The sequence below is a fragment of the Cololabis saira genome, chromosome 13, assembly GCF_033807715.1.
Source record: "Cololabis saira isolate AMF1-May2022 chromosome 13, fColSai1.1, whole genome shotgun sequence".
NCBI lineage: Eukaryota > Metazoa > Chordata > Actinopteri > Beloniformes > Belonidae > Cololabis > Cololabis saira.
Genome location: NC_084599.1, coordinates 37583659 through 37603074, shown reverse-complemented (window position 1 = coordinate 37603074; position 19416 = coordinate 37583659). Strand labels below are relative to the sequence as shown.

The 19416-nt window shown below is 42.5% G+C and overlaps 1 protein-coding gene across 1 annotated transcript in view; it reads right to left on the bottom strand.

Annotated features, from left to right (window-relative positions):
* Nucleotides 1–5561: 5561 nt before the first annotated feature.
* adcyap1r1b (adenylate cyclase activating polypeptide 1b (pituitary) receptor type I) overlaps nt 5562–19416 on the bottom strand; it is a 62625-nt gene continuing 48770 nt past the window's right edge. The window contains exons 4-14 of the mRNA XM_061737276.1: nt 19132–19245; nt 16718–16821; nt 16530–16627; nt 11837–11969; nt 11588–11741; nt 11445–11505; nt 11297–11366; nt 11132–11223; nt 7774–7903; nt 6175–6216; nt 5562–5876 (exon numbers count right to left, since the gene is read on the bottom strand). Of these exons, the coding sequence (XP_061593260.1) occupies nt 5688–5876; nt 6175–6216; nt 7774–7903; nt 11132–11223; nt 11297–11366; nt 11445–11505; nt 11588–11741; nt 11837–11969; nt 16530–16627; nt 16718–16821; nt 19132–19245 (1187 nt within the window). The 3' untranslated portion in view covers nt 5562–5687. The remainder of the gene's footprint in view (nt 5877–6174; nt 6217–7773; nt 7904–11131; nt 11224–11296; nt 11367–11444; nt 11506–11587; nt 11742–11836; nt 11970–16529; nt 16628–16717; nt 16822–19131; nt 19246–19416) is intronic.

Sequence of the window (19416 nt, the reverse complement as noted above, 5' to 3'; positions counted from 1 at the left end):
CCAAGACATTTATTGTTGACATTTTCACAACATACAAAAAAAAGAAGAAAATCTTCTCATGTGCACAAAAGAGATGAAGTGGTGCAGTGAAAGGAACAACTGGAAAAGAGGAGCAGCTCACATTTGAACAGACACTGCTGAACTCCACTTAGTCACCGTAAACTAGTCCAGACAAGAAATCAGTGCAATAATCGATAATAAACAATCGCCATGAAAAGAAGGAGAAGTAAAAACCAGTGTCATGCAGAGCAGTAAAAACGAGAGCGGAGCAGCGTTTGTGGCGCCAAACTTTCCCTCATGTCTGTCGATGAACATTCAAAGGAAAAGTATCGGAGGAGACACGAGCGACTAATCAATAAACTTCACAGTCCCAGTTATCGGTTCACCCGTCCACTCCTTCAAGAGCTTTAACACAAAAACCCAGCTCGGATCCCCTCGGAGGGATCCCCTCTGAGGGATCCGCTCGGAGAGGTCGCGTCAGAGGGATCCGCTAATAGTCTATCCCCTCAGAGGGATCCCCTTGTAGGGATCTGCGATCCACTCGGAGGGATCTTTCAGAGAGATCCACTCAGAGAAATCTCCTCAGAGGTATCCCCTCAGAGGAATCCCCTCGGAGGGATCTGCTTATAGGGATCCGATCATAGATCCACTCAGAGAGATCCCCCTAGTACAGGGGTCGGCAACCCAAAATGTTGAAAGAGCTACATTGGACCAAAAACACAAAAAAGAAAATATGTCTGGAGCCGCAAAAAATGAAAAGTCTTGTATAACACATGTTGCATGCATCTATATTAGTTATAACTGGGGGGAGATTTTTTTCATTATGCACTTCGAGAAAAAGTCGAAATGTCGAAAAAAAGTCGAAATGTCGAGAAAAAAGCCGAGATGTCGGGAAAAAAGTCAAAATGTCAAGATAAATGTTGAAGTACAATCTCAAGAAAAAAGTCAAAATGTCAAGAAAAAAGTCGAAATGTCGAGATTAAAAAGGAAAGGAAAAAGGAAGAAAAAAAGAGAAAAAAAGAAAAAGGGGAAAAAAGAAAAAAAGGAAAAAAAAAGAGGGAAAAAAGAGAAAAAAAAGAAGAAAAAAAAGGTCAAACATTTTTGAAAAAGCTCCAGGAGCCACTAGGGCGGCGCTAAAGAGCCGCATGCGGCTCTGGAGCCGCGGGTTGCCGACCCCTGATCTAGAGGAATCCGCTCGGAGGGATCCCCTCTGAGGGATCCTCTCAAAGGGGATCCACTAAGAGAGATCCGATCAGATGGGTTCTGTCATAGGGATCTGCTCAGAGAAATCCATTCAGAAAGATCCACTCAGAGGGATTCCCTCACAGGGATCCGCTCAGATCAAAACTTTAACAGACATGCATCCACAGAGTTCACTGTTTACAAAATAAGAATAAGAACGACCGTGAGAGGCTCCAAACAACAGCCCTTCACTTTATTTACAAGGTACAACGTTGGCAGCTTGTTTCTGTTTCACACATTTAGTTTATTTAGTCACAAAGTTTGGCTATAGGCCTTTCAAACACTTCAACTATCTACGTCAAAGTTCAGAACAGCAGAGGAGTATTTCTTTTACACCAACAGCATCGTCTCCGTCTCACCCCGACATCGTAGCGCCTTCACGAGGCTTCAACTCCCATCAAACACCGACCAGGGGGGAGTCGTGAAACGACTGACGGGGAGATTGTCGTAGCGGTCGGGACTGATCGGCTGACCCGGAGCAGAGGTGATGATTGTCCAGCATCACAAGCGCTAACGTTCCCAGCTCCGTCACCGATGCCGGTGGGCGCTGAACGTGCACACAGCAAGTCAACAACAGGACAAGATATGACATATCTACTTTGACTCACAGTTGTGTGAAGCTGTATCAATATGGTTTCATATATATGTGTACACCCTTGATGTCCATCTCTACGAGACTCTGTTTGGACTCTGGATATTTACAGCCGTAAAGAAACCTCATGTCTCATCATTTGACTCTTATTGGATTAAATTTTACATTTTGTCATTGTCAACTTGAAAATAGCAAAAAGCAATAGGTTTAAACTATTGTTACTTAACCCTTTTGACCTAATATTAGAAATAACTTAGGTAAAACTTCATCATTTTCTTTAAAAAAAAACCCACAAGTACAACCTTTTATGACCATTTGACTCCTTAAAGTTATTTTATAATGAGAGCTAGTAGTCCCAGCTGCTCCGTCTCACCTTTAAATCAAACATCTGAATATCTGGATGTTGCAGGAATTGTGGGACAGAATCTGTCAAAGACGCTCCATTGTTTCCTGCTGAAGGAGGTGATGAAGAGGCTCTGGTGGACGTGACCCGCTCTCATCAGCTTTCGGGTCATTTCACTCACTTTTTGAAGGGAGAAACACCCTCTTTAGAGCAGCACAAGTGTCCTTCATGTTGAGGATTTCAACTTCATTTGCTTTTAGAAAGCATCGTCTCCCCCCTCCTTGCTATTCACAAAAACCAGCCATAGTAACTCTGGACTCCAGTGTCAGCAGTTTCTGCAGAAATATGACACTTAAACGACGACGGCCGGCTCTCAGAGCTGCAATGGACGTCACAGCAAAGGACACCGATCCCTAGATCCCAGTCAGCGCTGACGTCAAGTCCAACAGAGCAGTGTGTAAAAGAGTGTAGGACAGTCCAGTAAAAGTGACACATCTGTAGGAGAACCGCACAGCTAAACACTGCAAAAGTCCATTTGTGCTGCTTTGAGAAGAAAACCTGTAGAGAAAATCTGTAGCCTCAGGGGTAGGAATGGGCGATATTTTACCGTTCACGATATACCGTTAAAAAAATTCCCCACGGTAAGAATTTGTCATTTCGCGGTAAAAACGATAAATTCCTGTTGATGACATTTTTGTGTAAAGACTGATTTATGGAAGGAAGGAAGGAAGGAAGGAAGGAAGGAAGGAAGGAAGGAAGGAAGGAAGGAAGGAAGGAAGGAAGGAAGGAAGGAAGGAAGGAAGGAAGGAAGGAAGGAAGGAAGGAAGGAGGGAAGGAAGGAAAGAAGGAAGGAAGCAAGGAAGGAAAGAAGGAAGGAAGGAAGGAAGGAGGGAAGGAAGGAAGGAAGGAAGGAAGGAAGGAAGGAAGGAAGGAAGGAAGGAAGGAAGGAAGGAGGGAGAGAGGGAGGGAGGGAGAGAGGGAGGGAGGGAGGGAGAGAGGGAGGGAGGGAGAGAGGGAGGGAGGGAGAGAGGGAGGGAGGGAGGGAGGGAAGGAAGGAAGGAAGGAAGGAAGGAAGGAAGGAAAGAAGGAAGGAAGGAAGGAAGGAAGGAAGGAAGGAAGGAAGGAAGGAAGGAAGGAAGGAAGGAAGGAAGGAAGGAAGGAGGGAAGGAAGGAAAGAAGGAAGTAAGGAGGGAAGGAAGCAAGGAAGGGAAGAAGGAAGGAAGGAAGGAAGGAAGGAAGGAAGGAAGGAAGGAGGGAGAGAAGGAAAGAAGGAAGCAAGGAAGGAAGGAAGGAAGGAAGGAAGGAAGGAAGGAAGGAAGGAAGGAAGGAAGGAAGGAAGGAGGGAGGGAGGGAGGGAGGGAAGGAAGGAAGGAAGAAAGATATGAGCCTGAAACAAAGAAAGAAAGAAAGAAAGAAAGAAAGAAAGAAAGAAAGAAAGAAAGAAAGAAAGAAAGAAAGAAAGAAAGAAAGAAAGAAAGAAAGAAAGAAAGAAAGAAAGAAAGAAAGAACGATAAATTCCCATTGATGACGTTTAGTAGAATTTAGTATCTTTTAGAGCAGTGTTTTGGCTCCAAAGACTGAATGTGGTGATAGATTTATAGTTAAAAAGGTGGAGTTGACTTGGTATTTCTTTTATCAAAATTTTTATCGTTATCGGGATAAATGCCAGAAATTATCGTGATACATTTTTTAGTCCATACCGCCCATCCCTAGTCAGGGGTTATTTGTTCACTAGATGTAGAAACATTGACAAGAATAACAAAAATAAGACATCATATTGTTTGTAAGACCGTAGCAGCCGGGCCTGCGGAACAGAACCTTATCAATACGACAGAATGCATGTCAGCGACCATTGGAGATATGTCAGAATAAAAGGGGGGGGGGTTTACAGCGCAAAAACCAACACTTTTAATTACTGAGGCAACATTTCCACATGTTTCCTGCTAAAAAAAACCCAAAAACATCTAAATGTCTGTAAAACAAGCAGATCTGTCAGCGAGTACATGTGAAATGTTAGCACTCGTATGTTCTGCTCGTCTCTAAAGACGAGTTAAAGTACTCTGAAGGCCTCCAGGTTTAAAACACCGGTTTAGAAGCATCATAAAAGCACTTCCATAACCCTTTTCTGTATTTTGCAGTTTTGTTTTGAAATTAAAAGACAAATTAAATGTCAAAATATTTGTTCGGTGCATAAAGGCACTTCTGAAGAAAAACGTTGGGATTCGGATTGGATGCAAATAATGTGCCGTGACATCAGCTGCAAAGCTAACTGGAATGAGAATTAACCCGAACATTAACCTGACCCTGACCCTCACCCGAGGGGGTATGTTTTAAAATGAATTACAAAGTTTTATCTGAAAAAGGTGCTGAGGTTTCTGGCTGTGTGCATCTCCGTTTAAAATCCGAACATTGTGGAAACATCGTGCAGGAGGCTTCAGAAGAGGCTCCGCCCTTAAAGACGAGGATCAGGATCGCGGCGCAAAAATATAGTCAACATCCACGTAAAAACACAGAACTCTCCACCAAGCAAAGCAAAAATCAAAGCAACTAAAGCACACAGATATTAAAATTCATCTTCATGCAGGTAAGGAAACTCATGGCACATCAGTCATGAGTTTAAAAGTTGACATTTGTTGTACTGACGGCTGTTTCAGACTTCTGAGGAGTCGAAGGAGGAGGCTCAGAAACCTTTCCGTGGGTTTGTTTTGGCTGTTCACATTAACGCTGCCCTTCCTCCTCGCCGATCCTCCGCCTGCTCCGCCACCTCTCTTTACGCTGTTTTACAGCAGGAGACGGCGCCAAGCGTCCATCACGTGTTCAGCAGCACTGAAACTGAAGGGGGAGTCTCGGTATTCTTTACTACTTTACTGTTATCACACCTTTTCCAGTTCCTTCTTCAATCAAAACTAATGAGTCTTCTCGTCCTTAAATGGTCGTCATAGCAATTCGCCTTTAAGAAAGGTCACTCCATTTGTTCAGTGCTGTAGCCTCATTCCTCTTCATGAAGAGACGTCTTCAAACGGTGGGAACTACAATTGCCTTTATGCTAAATCATCCATGACCCCCCCCCCACCTCCAATGTTTGTAAAGTGGTTTAAAGTTAAGATTGTGCCACATCTGACCCGGCATACAGACGACAGCAACGCTGGAGGGTCCAAGCAGGTATTTACATCCGCCCGGCCGCTCAGACAAGACGAGAAAAGTCGAGAACACGTTTTTGGACGGACTGGAACGATCAGTCTGCAGATGAGTTTCACACCAACATGATGATATTTACAGACGGGTCGATGGTCGACGTGTCAGCCTGGAAACGCCAGATCATCCCACCGACGGCAGGGGGCGCTGACGTTTCCAGCCGGTCAGCTTTCGTTGGACTCGGGGCTCAGACGAGCGGCTGTTCTGGGTCGCTGCAGTTCAGTTGGGTTTCCATGGTGACGTCATCCAGGGGCGGTTCCGGGTACGGGTCGGCGAAGGTGGTCATGGGGATGAGAGCGGGGTCGGCGGCGGCGCTCAGGTGGCCGGGGTCTCGGCCTGCAGGCTGGACATGCGGATCTGCGAGCTGCTCTTGCTGAGGATGGACAGCTGCGTTCCCCCGTTCACCCCGCTGCTCGCCAGCGAAGGATGCCGGTGCTTCAGGTCCACAGCAAAGTACCGGTTCACCGTCCAGCTGCGCCATTTCCTCTTGATCTCCGATTGCACCTTGAGGGATATACTTCACAAGGTCATTATTAATGGACCTCTCTGAAGTAGACAAGCTCTCTGTCCTGCAGTCCTGCACTAAACATGCTTTCACATCCACACAAATACCCCCCCAGATGTGTAGAGACACTGTGCAGCCAGATGTTTAAACTGAACCTTTTGTCCTGCATCTCTGGTATTATGAATAAAAGCATGCAAAGACATTCCCCTCCAGATGTCAGGTAGGAGCTTTCAGGTCAGTTTTTTTATTTAAAGTGCTGTAAATGTGACGCTGTTCATCATTTAAAAAGAGATTTACCTCTCCATTCAGGAAGCAGTAGAGGACGGCCACCACGAAGCCCTGAAAGACACACACGGGGTCCGAACATGAGACTTAAAACCTCACACATCTTCTGAAACATGTTTGGTAAATGTCAGTATAGTGTCTCTTTGGGCCGTGTTAACTTAACTTAACCGTAAAGTTGCAGATAGTCAATACCTTGTACATAAACTAGTTCTTTTACAACTTTTCGTCACCAAATTGTTGTGTCAGAATAAGATTGAGCTCTAAAGTTGTTAAGAGTTTGTAGTTGAACTCAAATGAATCTGAGAAAGGCAACTCTCTACAGAAGTAGGATAGAATTTGTTAAAGTGCAGAAGATGCACGTTAAAAAGAAAAAAAGAAACCCCCCCAAAAAATAGAAGAGCTTTTGTTGGCCTCTGCTCACAGATGCAAATAAATAAATGAAAAAAAGTTTGTTTCTATCTAATATTGGTGTTTATTTTAATTGATCTTTGGATGTCAAACTGTTCATTAGCTGCCATCTCAACTCTCATGACCTCATGTTGAGCTCCAACCGTATTGCAGCACCCAGAGAACGAATCTGATACTAACCAGGAAGTTCATCAGCTGACCACTCAAACTCCCAGGGGGCATCTCAGATAAAATCTAAACCTAAATGCAACTATAACACATTTGAAAGCCTCACTCTTAGTCTAAAACTCCCGAGATGGAAATCAGAGAAGCCAGTTTTGTTAGTGGTAGTGTACCGGCCCCCTGCTGGTGCTTATCTAGAGTTTCTGTCTGAGTTTTCAGATCTCCTATCTGGTTTATTGATCAGTACAGATAAAGTCATCATAGTGGGTGACTTTAACATTCATATGGATGTTGATAGCGATAATCTTAAGTTAGCTTTTAATTCTCTTCAGAATCGATGGGCATCCGACCACTATTGAATAACATTTGAATTTGCTTTGTTCCAACATCCTGACTGTGACTGTGTCTCTCCTTTCTATGTTCTTCATTCTCTCTATCTGTTCTCTCTTTTCCTGCTCTGCCCAGCTGGTCTTCAGCAGGAGGGTCCCCCCTTATGATCCAGGTCCTGGTCCAGGTTTCTTTCCTCCGAAAGGGGAGTTTTTCTTTTTACTGTTTGGCTTAAGGTTTTTCTCCCACTAGGGGAGTTGTTTACCTGCCACTGTTTATGTAATAATTACTTAGGGGTGATGTTCTGGGTCTCTGGAAAGATCCTGGAGACAACTTGTGTTGTAATAGACGCTATATGAATAAAATTGAATTGAATATTTGAGTTGCACATAGAGCTCTGAGTTCTCCGCTTTACTGTATGTTTGTGAACAGATGTTGAAATTATAAGGACAAAGTAAATAAATATCTGGTGCTAAAGTTGTGTGGCGTAAAAATTCACAAAACACCTTTGGCTTAAAACTCGTGAGGAGAGGTGAACCTCAGTGGTTGACGCAGCCTTTACTCTGATTACTCTGATTTCAAAGCTCAGAGTGACGGTAGGTACTAATCATGAATACTTTATGCTATAACACAAAAAGAAAAGTCTGAGTTCATAGTAAGGACTTTCATGATTCATTCATGTGCAAATAATAAACTGAATAGAAGAAGTGAGACCTGAAAGGATCCGAGGCCGAGCTCGAACACCAGACGCTCCCTCTTGCTGACGTTCTCAGGAGAAAAGGCGAACACAGTGTAGTGGATCCCGAAGAGGGGGATGAGCAGCAGCGTGGAGCGGGCCAGCCTCCTGCAGAACAGCACACGGACACATGTGATGGGCACTTATCGTTTTTAATCAGCAATCAATTACTGCAATCAGTAAAACTCGCAACACACATCATACCAACATGCACTGATGAGTTTGTGGCAGGATAATCCTTTTTATTCTGCCATGATGAATTTAGCTTCGTGTAAATACGGTTCTTTTAATATTTCTAAAATGACTCTTGTGTTTTTATCTTTCATGGATTTAGTGGCTTTTGCCATCAAAACTGCAACAAACCTGCATAAACATGTCAAATAAATGTCCTCACGGGAGGATAATCCCCCGACTGTCTGCTGGAGGGAGAATTACTCCAGACCTTTACTTCATTGCTTAGAAAAGGTCAGGACTGTTTTTGAAGCTCCAACTGAAGAAAAAACTGTTTATCCAGCTGCAGCTTCTCATCAGGTCACAGCGAGACTTGGAAAACCCTTATCCTTACAGTTCAGGGCCAGGGGGGTTTGGCCTTCATCCCAACCGCCATCAGACAAGAAGCTGGTCACCAGTCCATCACAGGAAAACTTTAAAACGATGGCCTTCCCCCTCCCCACCGCTGCCCCCTTGGTGGATCCCCGTCAGCTCGTTATCAGGTTCTGCTCACGTCTGTCAATCACCCTACAGTACTAATCTAAGTCGGTTGTGTTAGAGGACAAAATCTAAGACGTCCAGGCAGAAAACTGACCTATAATTAGGGCTGGGGATCGATTCAAATGTCAAGAATCAATTCGATTCCGATTCTTAAGATTTAGAATCGATTATCAAGATTTGATTCGATCCGATTCGATTCTGATATTGATTTGGGTTAGTGTTATTAAAACTGTTTTTTGAGCTGTTGCATGAATTATATGACTGTAGTTATGCAAAATATTACTACTAGTATTATATTGAGATTAAACAGCAAGTATTGGCAGCTAATGATGCTGTAAGGACCAATCAGCTCCCAGAATGCTGATAAAACTGCTTTCAGAAACATCGTGGGGCAGAATTATCAAACAGATCCAGGGAGGAAACAGAGACGGATGAAATCGGTTTTATTTTTTCCCACATTCCGTTTTTATTTGTTCCATTTTCGGTCTATTTTAGTTTTTAATTTTTGAGCATTTGGTTTTTAGCATTTTTTGCAAATGTAACCCCAAGACAGTATATAAAGTAATGAAATATAGACAATTTATGCAATTATAACCTAACACTTTAATGTTTTCATACCTTTAAACATATTTAAAGGCAAAAACATGGGACCAGTTATTCTCGTGTCCAACAAAACATTCCTTTTTTGGGGATAAACAAAAGAATTACCAAAAGCTGTAATGTAATGATGAAAAAAAAAAAAAAAAATACATAAATAAATTAACCCCCCCCAGAATTTTTTTTAAAAATAAATCGATCTTTAGACATATGAATCAATTTTTAGGAATTAATATGAGAATCGATTTAGAATTGGGAAATCGATTTTTTCAACACAGGCCTACCTATAATCATTTCTTTAGAGGTTTTTGCTCTTTGGTGACAGCATGAGGCAAAAGTTTAATTTAATCTGACACAAGCCTGTTGACTCGTTTCCACCGTCCTGAATACGTCGCCTCATGTTGCTCTGATTGGTCGTAGCGCCGACCAACTGTGGTCAAAGGAAGTTTGATAAGCAACCGGACCTACATCTTTCCAGATGTGGCTCTGATCCATCAGTCTGGTTCTGCCCGAGGTTTCTTCCTGTTCAGGGTTTTTTTTCTTCCCACAGTCGCCTGCCGCTGACTCTCGCTACTATTATTGTTCTATTGTTTTATTTGCTTTAAGTTTAGAATTAGTTTAACAGTATTATTGAAGTGTTTTAAGATGATATTAGTCATGATTTGGCTACATAAATGATGCTGAATTGAATGGACCCGATAGTAAACTCGTGGAGGTTGGGAAGCAGCGCTGGAGAAAAGGAACTAGAGTTGCGAGAGGATGATAATACTTTTCAGGAAGCGTGTAGGCAATATTAACTGCTTTTTCGAGAGGGATGCACGCATCATCTTTCTACTTGGCACCAAAGAAACACCTGGCTTCAGATGTACTGAGGAGGAGACATGCTTCTGCAAACAGGACAAGTGTGGCAGCCTGCTGGCCAGAGAAGCACCAGGACTCACAAAACTGGACACAATCAACCAATCAATAAATCAATCAACTGCTTTTTAAATACATCTCTGAAACCCAAGTTGTTGTAAATCCCCTTTATGTCACAGAGTGTTGAAACTCGTGTTGCGGCGCTCCCCGGGTCAGAACACACTCAGAGTGAAGTCATCACATTGTTATTGGCAACTAAAAACCAGGAACTAAACACATAGTTTGTACTTTACTGTGATTCTTACATCTACGTCAACTAACAACTATATGCAGAAAAACCTAAAAGATGGTGACATAATATGTACAGGACTGTCTCAGAAAATTAGAATATTGTGATTTTTTGTAATGCAATTACAAAAACAAAAATGTCATACATTCTGGATTAATTACAAATCAACTGAAATATTGCAAGCCTTTTATTATTTTAATATTGCTGATCATGGTTTACAGCTTAAGAAAACTCAAATATCCTATCTCAAAAAATTTGAATATTCTGGGAATCTTAATCTTAAACTGTGAACCATAATCAGCAATATTAAAATAATAAAAGGCTTGCAATATTTCAGAATGTATGACATTTCAGTTTTTTTAATTGCATTACAGAAAATAAAGAACTTTATCACAATATTCTAATTTTCTGAGACAGTCCTGTATAAGATGATGACATAATATGTAATGTTACACAACAGCAACTGACAAGCTAATGTGTTTACTGAACAGAGATGTCCAGCTGTAATGGTCGTTCCTGCGGGCCATCTTTTTGTCCACTTCCAGATTCTGGATCTGGTTCAGGAGTTAAGGTCCCATACAGGAAATGTTGTAAATGTATCACTGATAACACGTTTTATTCAAAATCTCCGACCAGTAGGAATTCCACGAATTCACGAATTCCAGCCAATTAAACGCAGGAAGTATTTCTTCCCTTGAGTGATGCTGAGTACCAGCTACTAGAAGCGCCACAGATTAAAACTATATGAATGTAACATGACTATTTTAAAAAGATGCAGTTACAGGAGGTTATATGTAAAAAAAAAAAAAAACACTTAAAAAGCAACAATTTCACTCTTTTTTTAGGTGTTACACAAAGGCAGGAAATAGAAAAGTACTTACAGGTAAATACTGGATTCATTCCCTCCAATATCTGGAGACTGCAACTTCTGCACCAGGATGACGATGATGCCGATGAAGAGCACAAAGTTGATCTGCAGACAGAAATGTAAGGTCGTGATCATCAATAAATCTACCTTTGATTGCTTCCTGGGCGTGTCCTCCTACCATGATGGATGCCAGTACGGGTCCCTTTATCACCCACCAGATGGCAGCGTTGTCGTTCATGTCCCAGCACCTGAGGGAGAGAGACAGTCAGAACGGGAGGAGACAGACCTCGGCGGGACACCCTGCTCATTACTGATTCACAACACACCCCATGTTATCGAAGTGCAGCCTCAGCACCGCCCAGATGGTCACGCACACCGTCGGGGTTCCTGTTGAGACACACAGATGGTGAGCACTCACCGCGGGACGGCCCTGACGGGTCAGACTGTGAGCCATGTGCTCCGTGCTCACCCCAGCCAATGATGATGTACCAGTAGAAGTATCTCTTCTCGGGGAAGAAGGTCTCCACCAGCAGAGTGAAGAGGTACAGACCCTCGATGAAGAGCCAGAAGTAGTTGGAGAGGACGCAGTAGTGGAAGAATATCATCACCGCTCGACACTCCAGCTTCAGGAACGAGGGAAATGCACGGCGTAATGTGTGTCAGGAGGCATCAGGAGCGTGAAAACAGGCCAATGTGTGTGTGTGTGTGTGTATCTCACAGTGTGTATGAAGCAGTGATCGCTGTCCTCCTCGGCGTACAGCACGCCGTCTTTGATGAAGACAGAAATAGCTCGCAGGATGAACGACACAAAGAGGTTCATGTGGATGAAGTTCCTGGTACAGTGCAGCTTCCTGGGTGGAAAAGAGACATGGAGTCGTTTACAAACCTTTCCATGAATAAGATCAGCCATTTGTTTGCACTCCCAAGTCGATATGCACTAAATATTTGCACTAGTATAGCAGCCTCAGATAGGTTGTTTATATCTCTGCATTATTTAATGTTAATTTCATCTGTCTACTTTTTTTTGTCTAATTTATTACTAATAGTAGCAGGTCAGGCCTTAAAGGGGACCTATTATGAAAAACACGTTTTTTTCTTGCTTTAACATATATAAAGTGGTCTCCCCTCAGCCTGCCAACTCAGAGGAGGAAAGCAACCAAATTCTGCAGTGTCTGTACAGCCGCCTGGATGAGCCGTCCAGTGTGATGTGGATCTACGAGCCAATAAGATTCTGCGCCCGTCATTACGTAACGATGGGAGCGATGCGTGAAACCACGCCCACAACTAAACACCATGTCCTAACTGCATGCGACTATCGCGTAGCACTGCGTGACATCGGACGCTCTCTGTCCATCTCCCTCCAGAAGCTGCCACTTTATCGAGGTTTTTGTAGTGACATGAGGAGGAATCATAGAGATAACTTCTCATTTCAACTAACTGGATCAGCCGTTCCTCATCATGACTGTTTCCTGCAGCGCTTTCAACCGGCTTTCAACGCGAGCGACAGGAAGAAAATAGAAGCAGGGCGTCCGACAAATGTTCAGCCCAAACAGCATGCCACATCGCACCGCGTCGCGCTGCGCAGCGCTGCAGCCAATTAGGACAGTCCAATAGAAAATAAAGCAATGGAATTGATTTTGTCGCTGACGCTCGCTCGCATCGCATGCAGTTAGGACACGGTAACTCTGCTGGCCGGAGCTTCCGCCATTTTTTCATAGCGGTGTATCGCGTCATTCAGGCAGCCAATCAGCACAGAGCCTCATTATCATAGCCCCGCCCACTCAGAATCCTGCATAGATAATGAGGTTAGAGACTGGGAAGATAAAGACATGGATCAGAGGCTGAATTTCTAATTTATTTAGCAAAAACAATCAAAAGCTTGTTCTTAAGACATTCAAGGCCTGTTTAAAATATGGATTAGATGCCATAATAGGTCCCCTTTAAGCCAGCCTGTTGTACGGCACTTTATAATCTGTATATACTGTATTTACTATAATACTTTCTGTTGCACTTCTGGTTGGATGCCAAACTGCATTTCGTTGCTCTGTACTTGTACATGTGTAATGACAATAAAATTGAATCTAATCTAATCTAAAGCAGGGACAGTTAGGAATGCCAATAATGATAAGCACGTTGGCCGTCGCTGCTTCAAAACACTGATCAATTTCAATCAAAAACATCTGCGGATAAAATGGAAAGTGCAATTTGAAGTAATTCATTGATTCTTACATTTAACTTTTATTCATAGATATTTCACATTTTCCCATCAGCTTAATGCCTTTTGTTAATAATCATCCAGCTCTGTATTCGGGTCGGCAGCATGTTCTAAAAAAGCTGTGACAGTAAAACCTTTTACAAGTTCGTAATGCTGAAAATTCAGTGAGGGAACAGCTTTCAACCCTTGTTTTAGGTTAAATCCCCCAAAATATTCCTCTGGATGTCCGTAAGCGAGGCACGTCATGTTGTCTCGGGTCATTTCTCCAGAAGCTGGAAGAGATAAAGCCATTTCTATTTTTACTCCCTCCTCATAAATTGTCAAGTATTTCTTGTTAAAGGAGGCTTGCAGAGAAGTTAATCTCCGATCAGCTCTCAGAGGCTTTCAGCAGTAATGATTTAGTTTGAATCTATACGTGTTTTATACACGGACTAAAACATCAAGTGTAAAACCCATTTATAGGCATATAAATCGGGCTGCAGATATCCACATGGCCAACTGTGACATATTCCTGCTACAGTTTCCACAAAGAAAGTTTTCTGTACATGTGCACGACAGATCCAGGTCTTGTAGCCATGATTTATGACTATTTACGACTATTCTGTGCAGTTTCTAACTCAGAAACACTCAATGAATATCTCCTCGTCTGTTGGCGGCCCATCTGGCCAGAACACTGGCAGCTCTGACGGTTTACAAAGCCCCGGATCATAAAAACGTTGCTCCAGCCAGGAGAGTTCATGCTTGTGCACATACAGTAAACCGGGAGAATTAACGACGTGTGTTTTCCCAGGGAGGACAGCAGGGAAGAGCTTGGTGTTTAGTTCCAATATAAACAGACGAGACGTCATCCAGAAACCACTTACCCTACCTTTAAGTCAGCCACAATCCACCAGAGCCTTGTGGGAAACGTCTGCAACTACTTTATTTGCCTTTTTTGCAGGGGTAAAACCCTATTTATAGTTACTGAGATAAGCGATAAACTGTACAGACTAAGTCCTAAACGAAGTCTAGTACTGGTTACAGATGTGCACTCAGAACATATCGGACGAAAGGTTGTATTTGATTCACAGTAGCTTCGCAGGTTTATTTTTCTTTACTTTAACTCATAATACTTAACGAAAACAACAAACCGAATTTCTCACATCCAAGAACACATACGTAAGCACAAACTAAGCCAGTTAAAAACTGTTTGCTTCTTTAGCAACACCTGTGATGGGTTTCTAGTGATGTGCAGATCAATACTGAAATATTGATACTTCCGATACCAGATCTGTTTGCTCTAAAATCGATTCTCAAATGAAAATATCAATACTTTTGATACTCCAGTCATCTGGGGTAATGTATATCATTAACAGGAATATGGTGGAAACTAAACTATTCAGATTTTGGAACTTTTTTTTCATTGTCATTTTTATAGTAGTTCTTATTTCTGTTTATTATTCTCCTATTCATTTTAATGGTTTATTATTTTGATTATGATCCGTTTTTAGTAGGGCTGGGCGATTTTGGACAAAAATAAAATTCAGATTTTTTTCTCTGAAAAAACGATTTTCGATTTCGATTTTTTTGGTAAAACTACAAAAGACAATGGAATAAATTGTTTCAAATATTTTATCTTTATTTTTAATGAAAAATAGCAAACAAATTTCCCTATTGGGAATGAAGTGCAATTGAAAGATACTGTAAATCCTCCTTGAGTTTAGTAAAGTGACAACATTTACAATTTTCTTGACCAAACAAAGATGACTAGACGATCTCTGTCTGTAATGCAGCCAGCTGCAAAAAAGGAAAATGGATTTTCCGATTTTCCTTTTTTTAACATCGTCTTGATTAATAAATCCGATTTAGATTTAAAATCGACTAATCACACAGCCCTAGTTTTTAGTGATGGAAACACCTTTTTCAAACACTGGATTTTCTGTTGTTGTAATAGCTCGGATATATTGTGAATGAGGCCACATCCTAAGTATAGTTCTGACTTTAAAATACACCATTTCTTTTAGATTTACCGGGCACATTAGGGTGTATTTGCACAATGTATCGGTATTGAATTGGTATCGCCGAAACCAGCCTGACTTTTGCTCAATATCGGATCGGAAAGGAAATCGGTGGTATCGTACATCATTATGGATTTCCCCCAGTTAAACGCCGTAACCCAGCTGACCTGGAAACAGCTGAGCCACACAGCAAATACAGCCCTCTAGTGGCGAGGAGCAAAATGACAAAAATGACTATGGCTCATACAATAAACTGTACAAAAACAGTCGAAAAGTGCTTTCAAAGCCTCTTTTGCATCTAACTGCACGGCATCATGTTGGCAAGGACTGAAACTGTCAATCAAAAGACCACACCTATAATTATGCACACACTGGGGTTTTAGATTCACCTCCAATTCGGTTGTCATGGATGTGAAAGCTAGTCACTGAAACCAGAACTATTTAGTTGAACCAGGCTGTAAATACGTTCAGTTCTGCAGCAAAGTTCTGCAGTTTTCTTCCCTTTGTGGACCGAGTCAGACGGGCTGGACCAGGGATCGGCAACCCAAAATGTTGAAAGAGCCATATTGGACCGAAAATACAAAAAACAAATATGTCTGGAGCCGCAAAAAATGAAAAGTCTTGTATCAGTCTTAGAATGAAGGCAACACATGCTGCATGTATCTATATTAGTTATAACTGGGGGAGATTTATTTTTTCATTATGCACTTCAAGAAAAATTTTGAGAAAAAAGTCAAAATGTCGAGAAAAAAGTTAAGATTTCAGGAAAAAAGTTGAAATGTCGAGAAAAAAGTCAAAATGTCGAGAAAAAAGTTGAAATGTCAAGAAAAAAGTTGAAATTTTGAGAAAAAAGTTGAAATGTCGAGATAAATGTTGAAGTACAATCTCGAGAAAAAAGTCAAAATTTCTAGAAAAATTTCGAAATGTCGAGATTAAAAAGGAAAGGAAAAAAGAGAAAAAAAGAAAAAAAGGAAAAAAAAGAAGAAGAAAAAAGAAAAAAAGGAAAAGAAAAGGTCAAACATTTTTGAAAAAGCTCCAGGAGCTACTAGGGCGGCGCTAAAGAGCCGCGGGTTGCCGACCCCTGGGCTGGACGTATCTCCATTCATTTAAAGTCATCCTATAGCTTCACTCAATGGGAAAGTCATCAATGTACATTGCTTTTAATGTGATTTAGATTACGATCCCATCAGAAATCTCACCTGAACCTGCAGAGGATGACCATGGCAGTGGTGAGAGAAACCAGAGATGTGCTGTAGCCCACAGTGTACAGAGCCTTCACCGACACGTAGTACAAGTCCTGGGAGGGAAACACAAGCACATCGCGGTGTGAAGTGGGTGATGCGAAGCTCTGCGTCCGACGCTGCCGCCGCGGTGGCGGTGAACTCACCGGGTGGCTGCTGTTTCCCTCCTCGTACAGGCAGGCGTCGATGTAGTGGGGGAAGGTCTCAGACCAGCCGAACTCGGTGCAGTTACGGCTCACTTTGCCCAGTCCTGTGGACACACAACACGTCCTCTGATAGATGCAAACGCATGCTTATTCCTCAGGCTAAGTCACGAATTATCTCATCAACACCTGAGCCGAGGCGCAAAAGACCTGCAGCAAAAAAGCTGCTATGTTAATGATCAATCTGTTGAGCTGAATATTCACACAACGGTCTTTATTTTACAGCTTCTTCAGTTCTCTAAACTGCTGCAGAAGTTAACCCTTTAACCCACTCGTTTCACCTTTGGTTTTCTCTTCAGCAGCTGTCACATTGTATGAATTGTCTTATTTATCCCAGTATTGGCTTCCAACTCATACAAGAATGTACGATGAAGACATTTAGGTAGGACCTCTTGGGAGTTCACCACTCACACGAGGGCTGAGTGGGTCAGGTGTGGCAATGGGTGGAAGCTGAAGTCATGGGCCTCGGTCAGCTGATCCTCCATCAAGGCTGCCCTCAGTCACCGATTGTGTTCATAACATTAATGGACAGAACTTCTAGGCTCAGCAAAGGAGTGGAAGGAGTCTGGTCTGGTGGCCAAAGGACTCTGCTTTTGACGGATGATGTTCAATTCAATTCAATTCAATTCAATTTTATTTATATAGCGTCTAACACAACAAAAGTTGTCTCTAAACGCTTTCCAGAGACCCAGAACATAAACCCCCGAGCAATTATTACATAACCAATGGCAGGTAAAAACTCCCCTAGTGGGAGAAAAACCTTAAGCCAAACAGTGGCAAGAAAAACTCCCCTTTAAGAGGGAAGAAACCTTGAGCAGGACCAGGATCATAAGGGGGGACCCTCCTGCCGAAGGCCAGGCTGGGGGTCGGGGACGGCAACAGCACAGCAGGCAGGTGGAAGCAGCAACTGGATGACCAGGGGTGGGGACCGCAGGCCAGCACGCAGCTCCCGAAGCTTCGGCCCAATCATCAAGTCCCAGGTTGGGGTGCAGGGTCGGGGAAAGGTTGAAAAGGGGCAGGGCCAGGGAGAGGAGTCTTGAGGGACGAACCTTCTCCCCCACCCAAAAGGGGCCGTTACCCTGCCCCCCTCACTCCCACACTGCAGGATCCGGTGTTTTGCATTCAGAGATGCTCATGATGCTCAGATGTTGTCCTCTTCGCTTTATCAAGTCAGGATCTTCAGCTTTCCTTGGAGTGGTTCACAGTGGATCAGCACCTCCAGATCTGAAGACCAGGGTTCTTTGTCGGTAAAGGGTGAAATGCTCTCTCCAGGAAGGGGTCGAGGTGCTGACTCAAGTTGAGGAGTTTGAGTATCTTGGGGTCTTGTTCAAGAGTGAGGGATTGTCAGGTGGATCGGTGCAGCGTCTTCAGTAATGTGAACTCTGTACCAATCTGCTGGGGAAAGCTTTCTGTTAATCGGTTGATCTACGTTCCTCCCAGGGCTGTGCGATTAATCGATTTTAAATCTAAATCGGATTTATTAATCAAGACGATGTTAAAAAAAAAGGAAAATCGGAACATCGATTTTCCTTTTTTGCAGCTGGCTGCATTACAGACAGAGCTCGTCTAGTCATCTTTGTTTGGTCAAGAAAATTGTAAATGTTGTCACTTTACTAAACTCAAGGAGGATTTACAGTATCTTTCAATTGCACTTCATTCCCAATAGGGAAATTTGTTTGCTATTTTTCTTTAAAAATAAAGATACAATATTTGAAACAATTTATTCCATTGTCTTTTGTAGTTTTACCAAAAAAATCGAAATCGAAAATTGGCTTTTCAGAGAAAAAAGATCGGGATTTTATTTTTGTCCAAAATCGCCCAGCCCTAGTTCCTCCCCTCATATTTGATCATGAGCTGTGGGTAGAGACAGAGAATAAGATCCAGAATATAAGTGGCTGAAACAGATTTCCTCCATTGGGTAGCTGGACTCTCCCTTAGAGACGATATGAGAAGTTTGATCATCCAGGAGGAACTTGGAGTAGAGTCACTGATCCTTCACATCAAGGACCAAGCTGAGGTGGTTTGAGGATCTGGTGAAGATGCCCCCTGGACCCAGGAAATGCTGGAGAGATTATATATCTTGGCTGGCCTGGGAACGCCTTGGTCTTTTCCTGGAGGAGCTAGAGAAGGTGGCTGGGCAGAGGTTGCTTACCCAACCTTGGTAAGCAAAAGTTAATGGGCATTTAAGTATCACTTTGTCTTCCTTCGACAGCTCATCTGCAGATATGACATAAACACTGCTTTTTGAGACCCAGAAAGAGCAAGAAGAAATACAATCATATGGAAAAATGCAAAATTATTGATGCTTGTTTCAGAAGCATCAATAATTAAAGCATCAATAATAAAAAAGAACTGACCGTAGTCTTCCTCACTCATGAACTGAGAGAAGAGTTCGGGACAGTTGACTTCCACCACGTCACCGAGCTTCGCTGGCTGCCAACACGTCAGATTATCCCAAAACCAGGGGCAGTCTGAGGAAAGTGACAAGAACCCCACAACTATTACTTTAAAACAGTCATGACTGCAATACAAGATGATTACAACTCTGACACCAAATCGTTATTCAACTGCAATGAAGCAAAGCGTTTATGTTTGGCTGGACTATAAGTTACAGGTTCAGCTTCTTTTTTTATTACTACTCC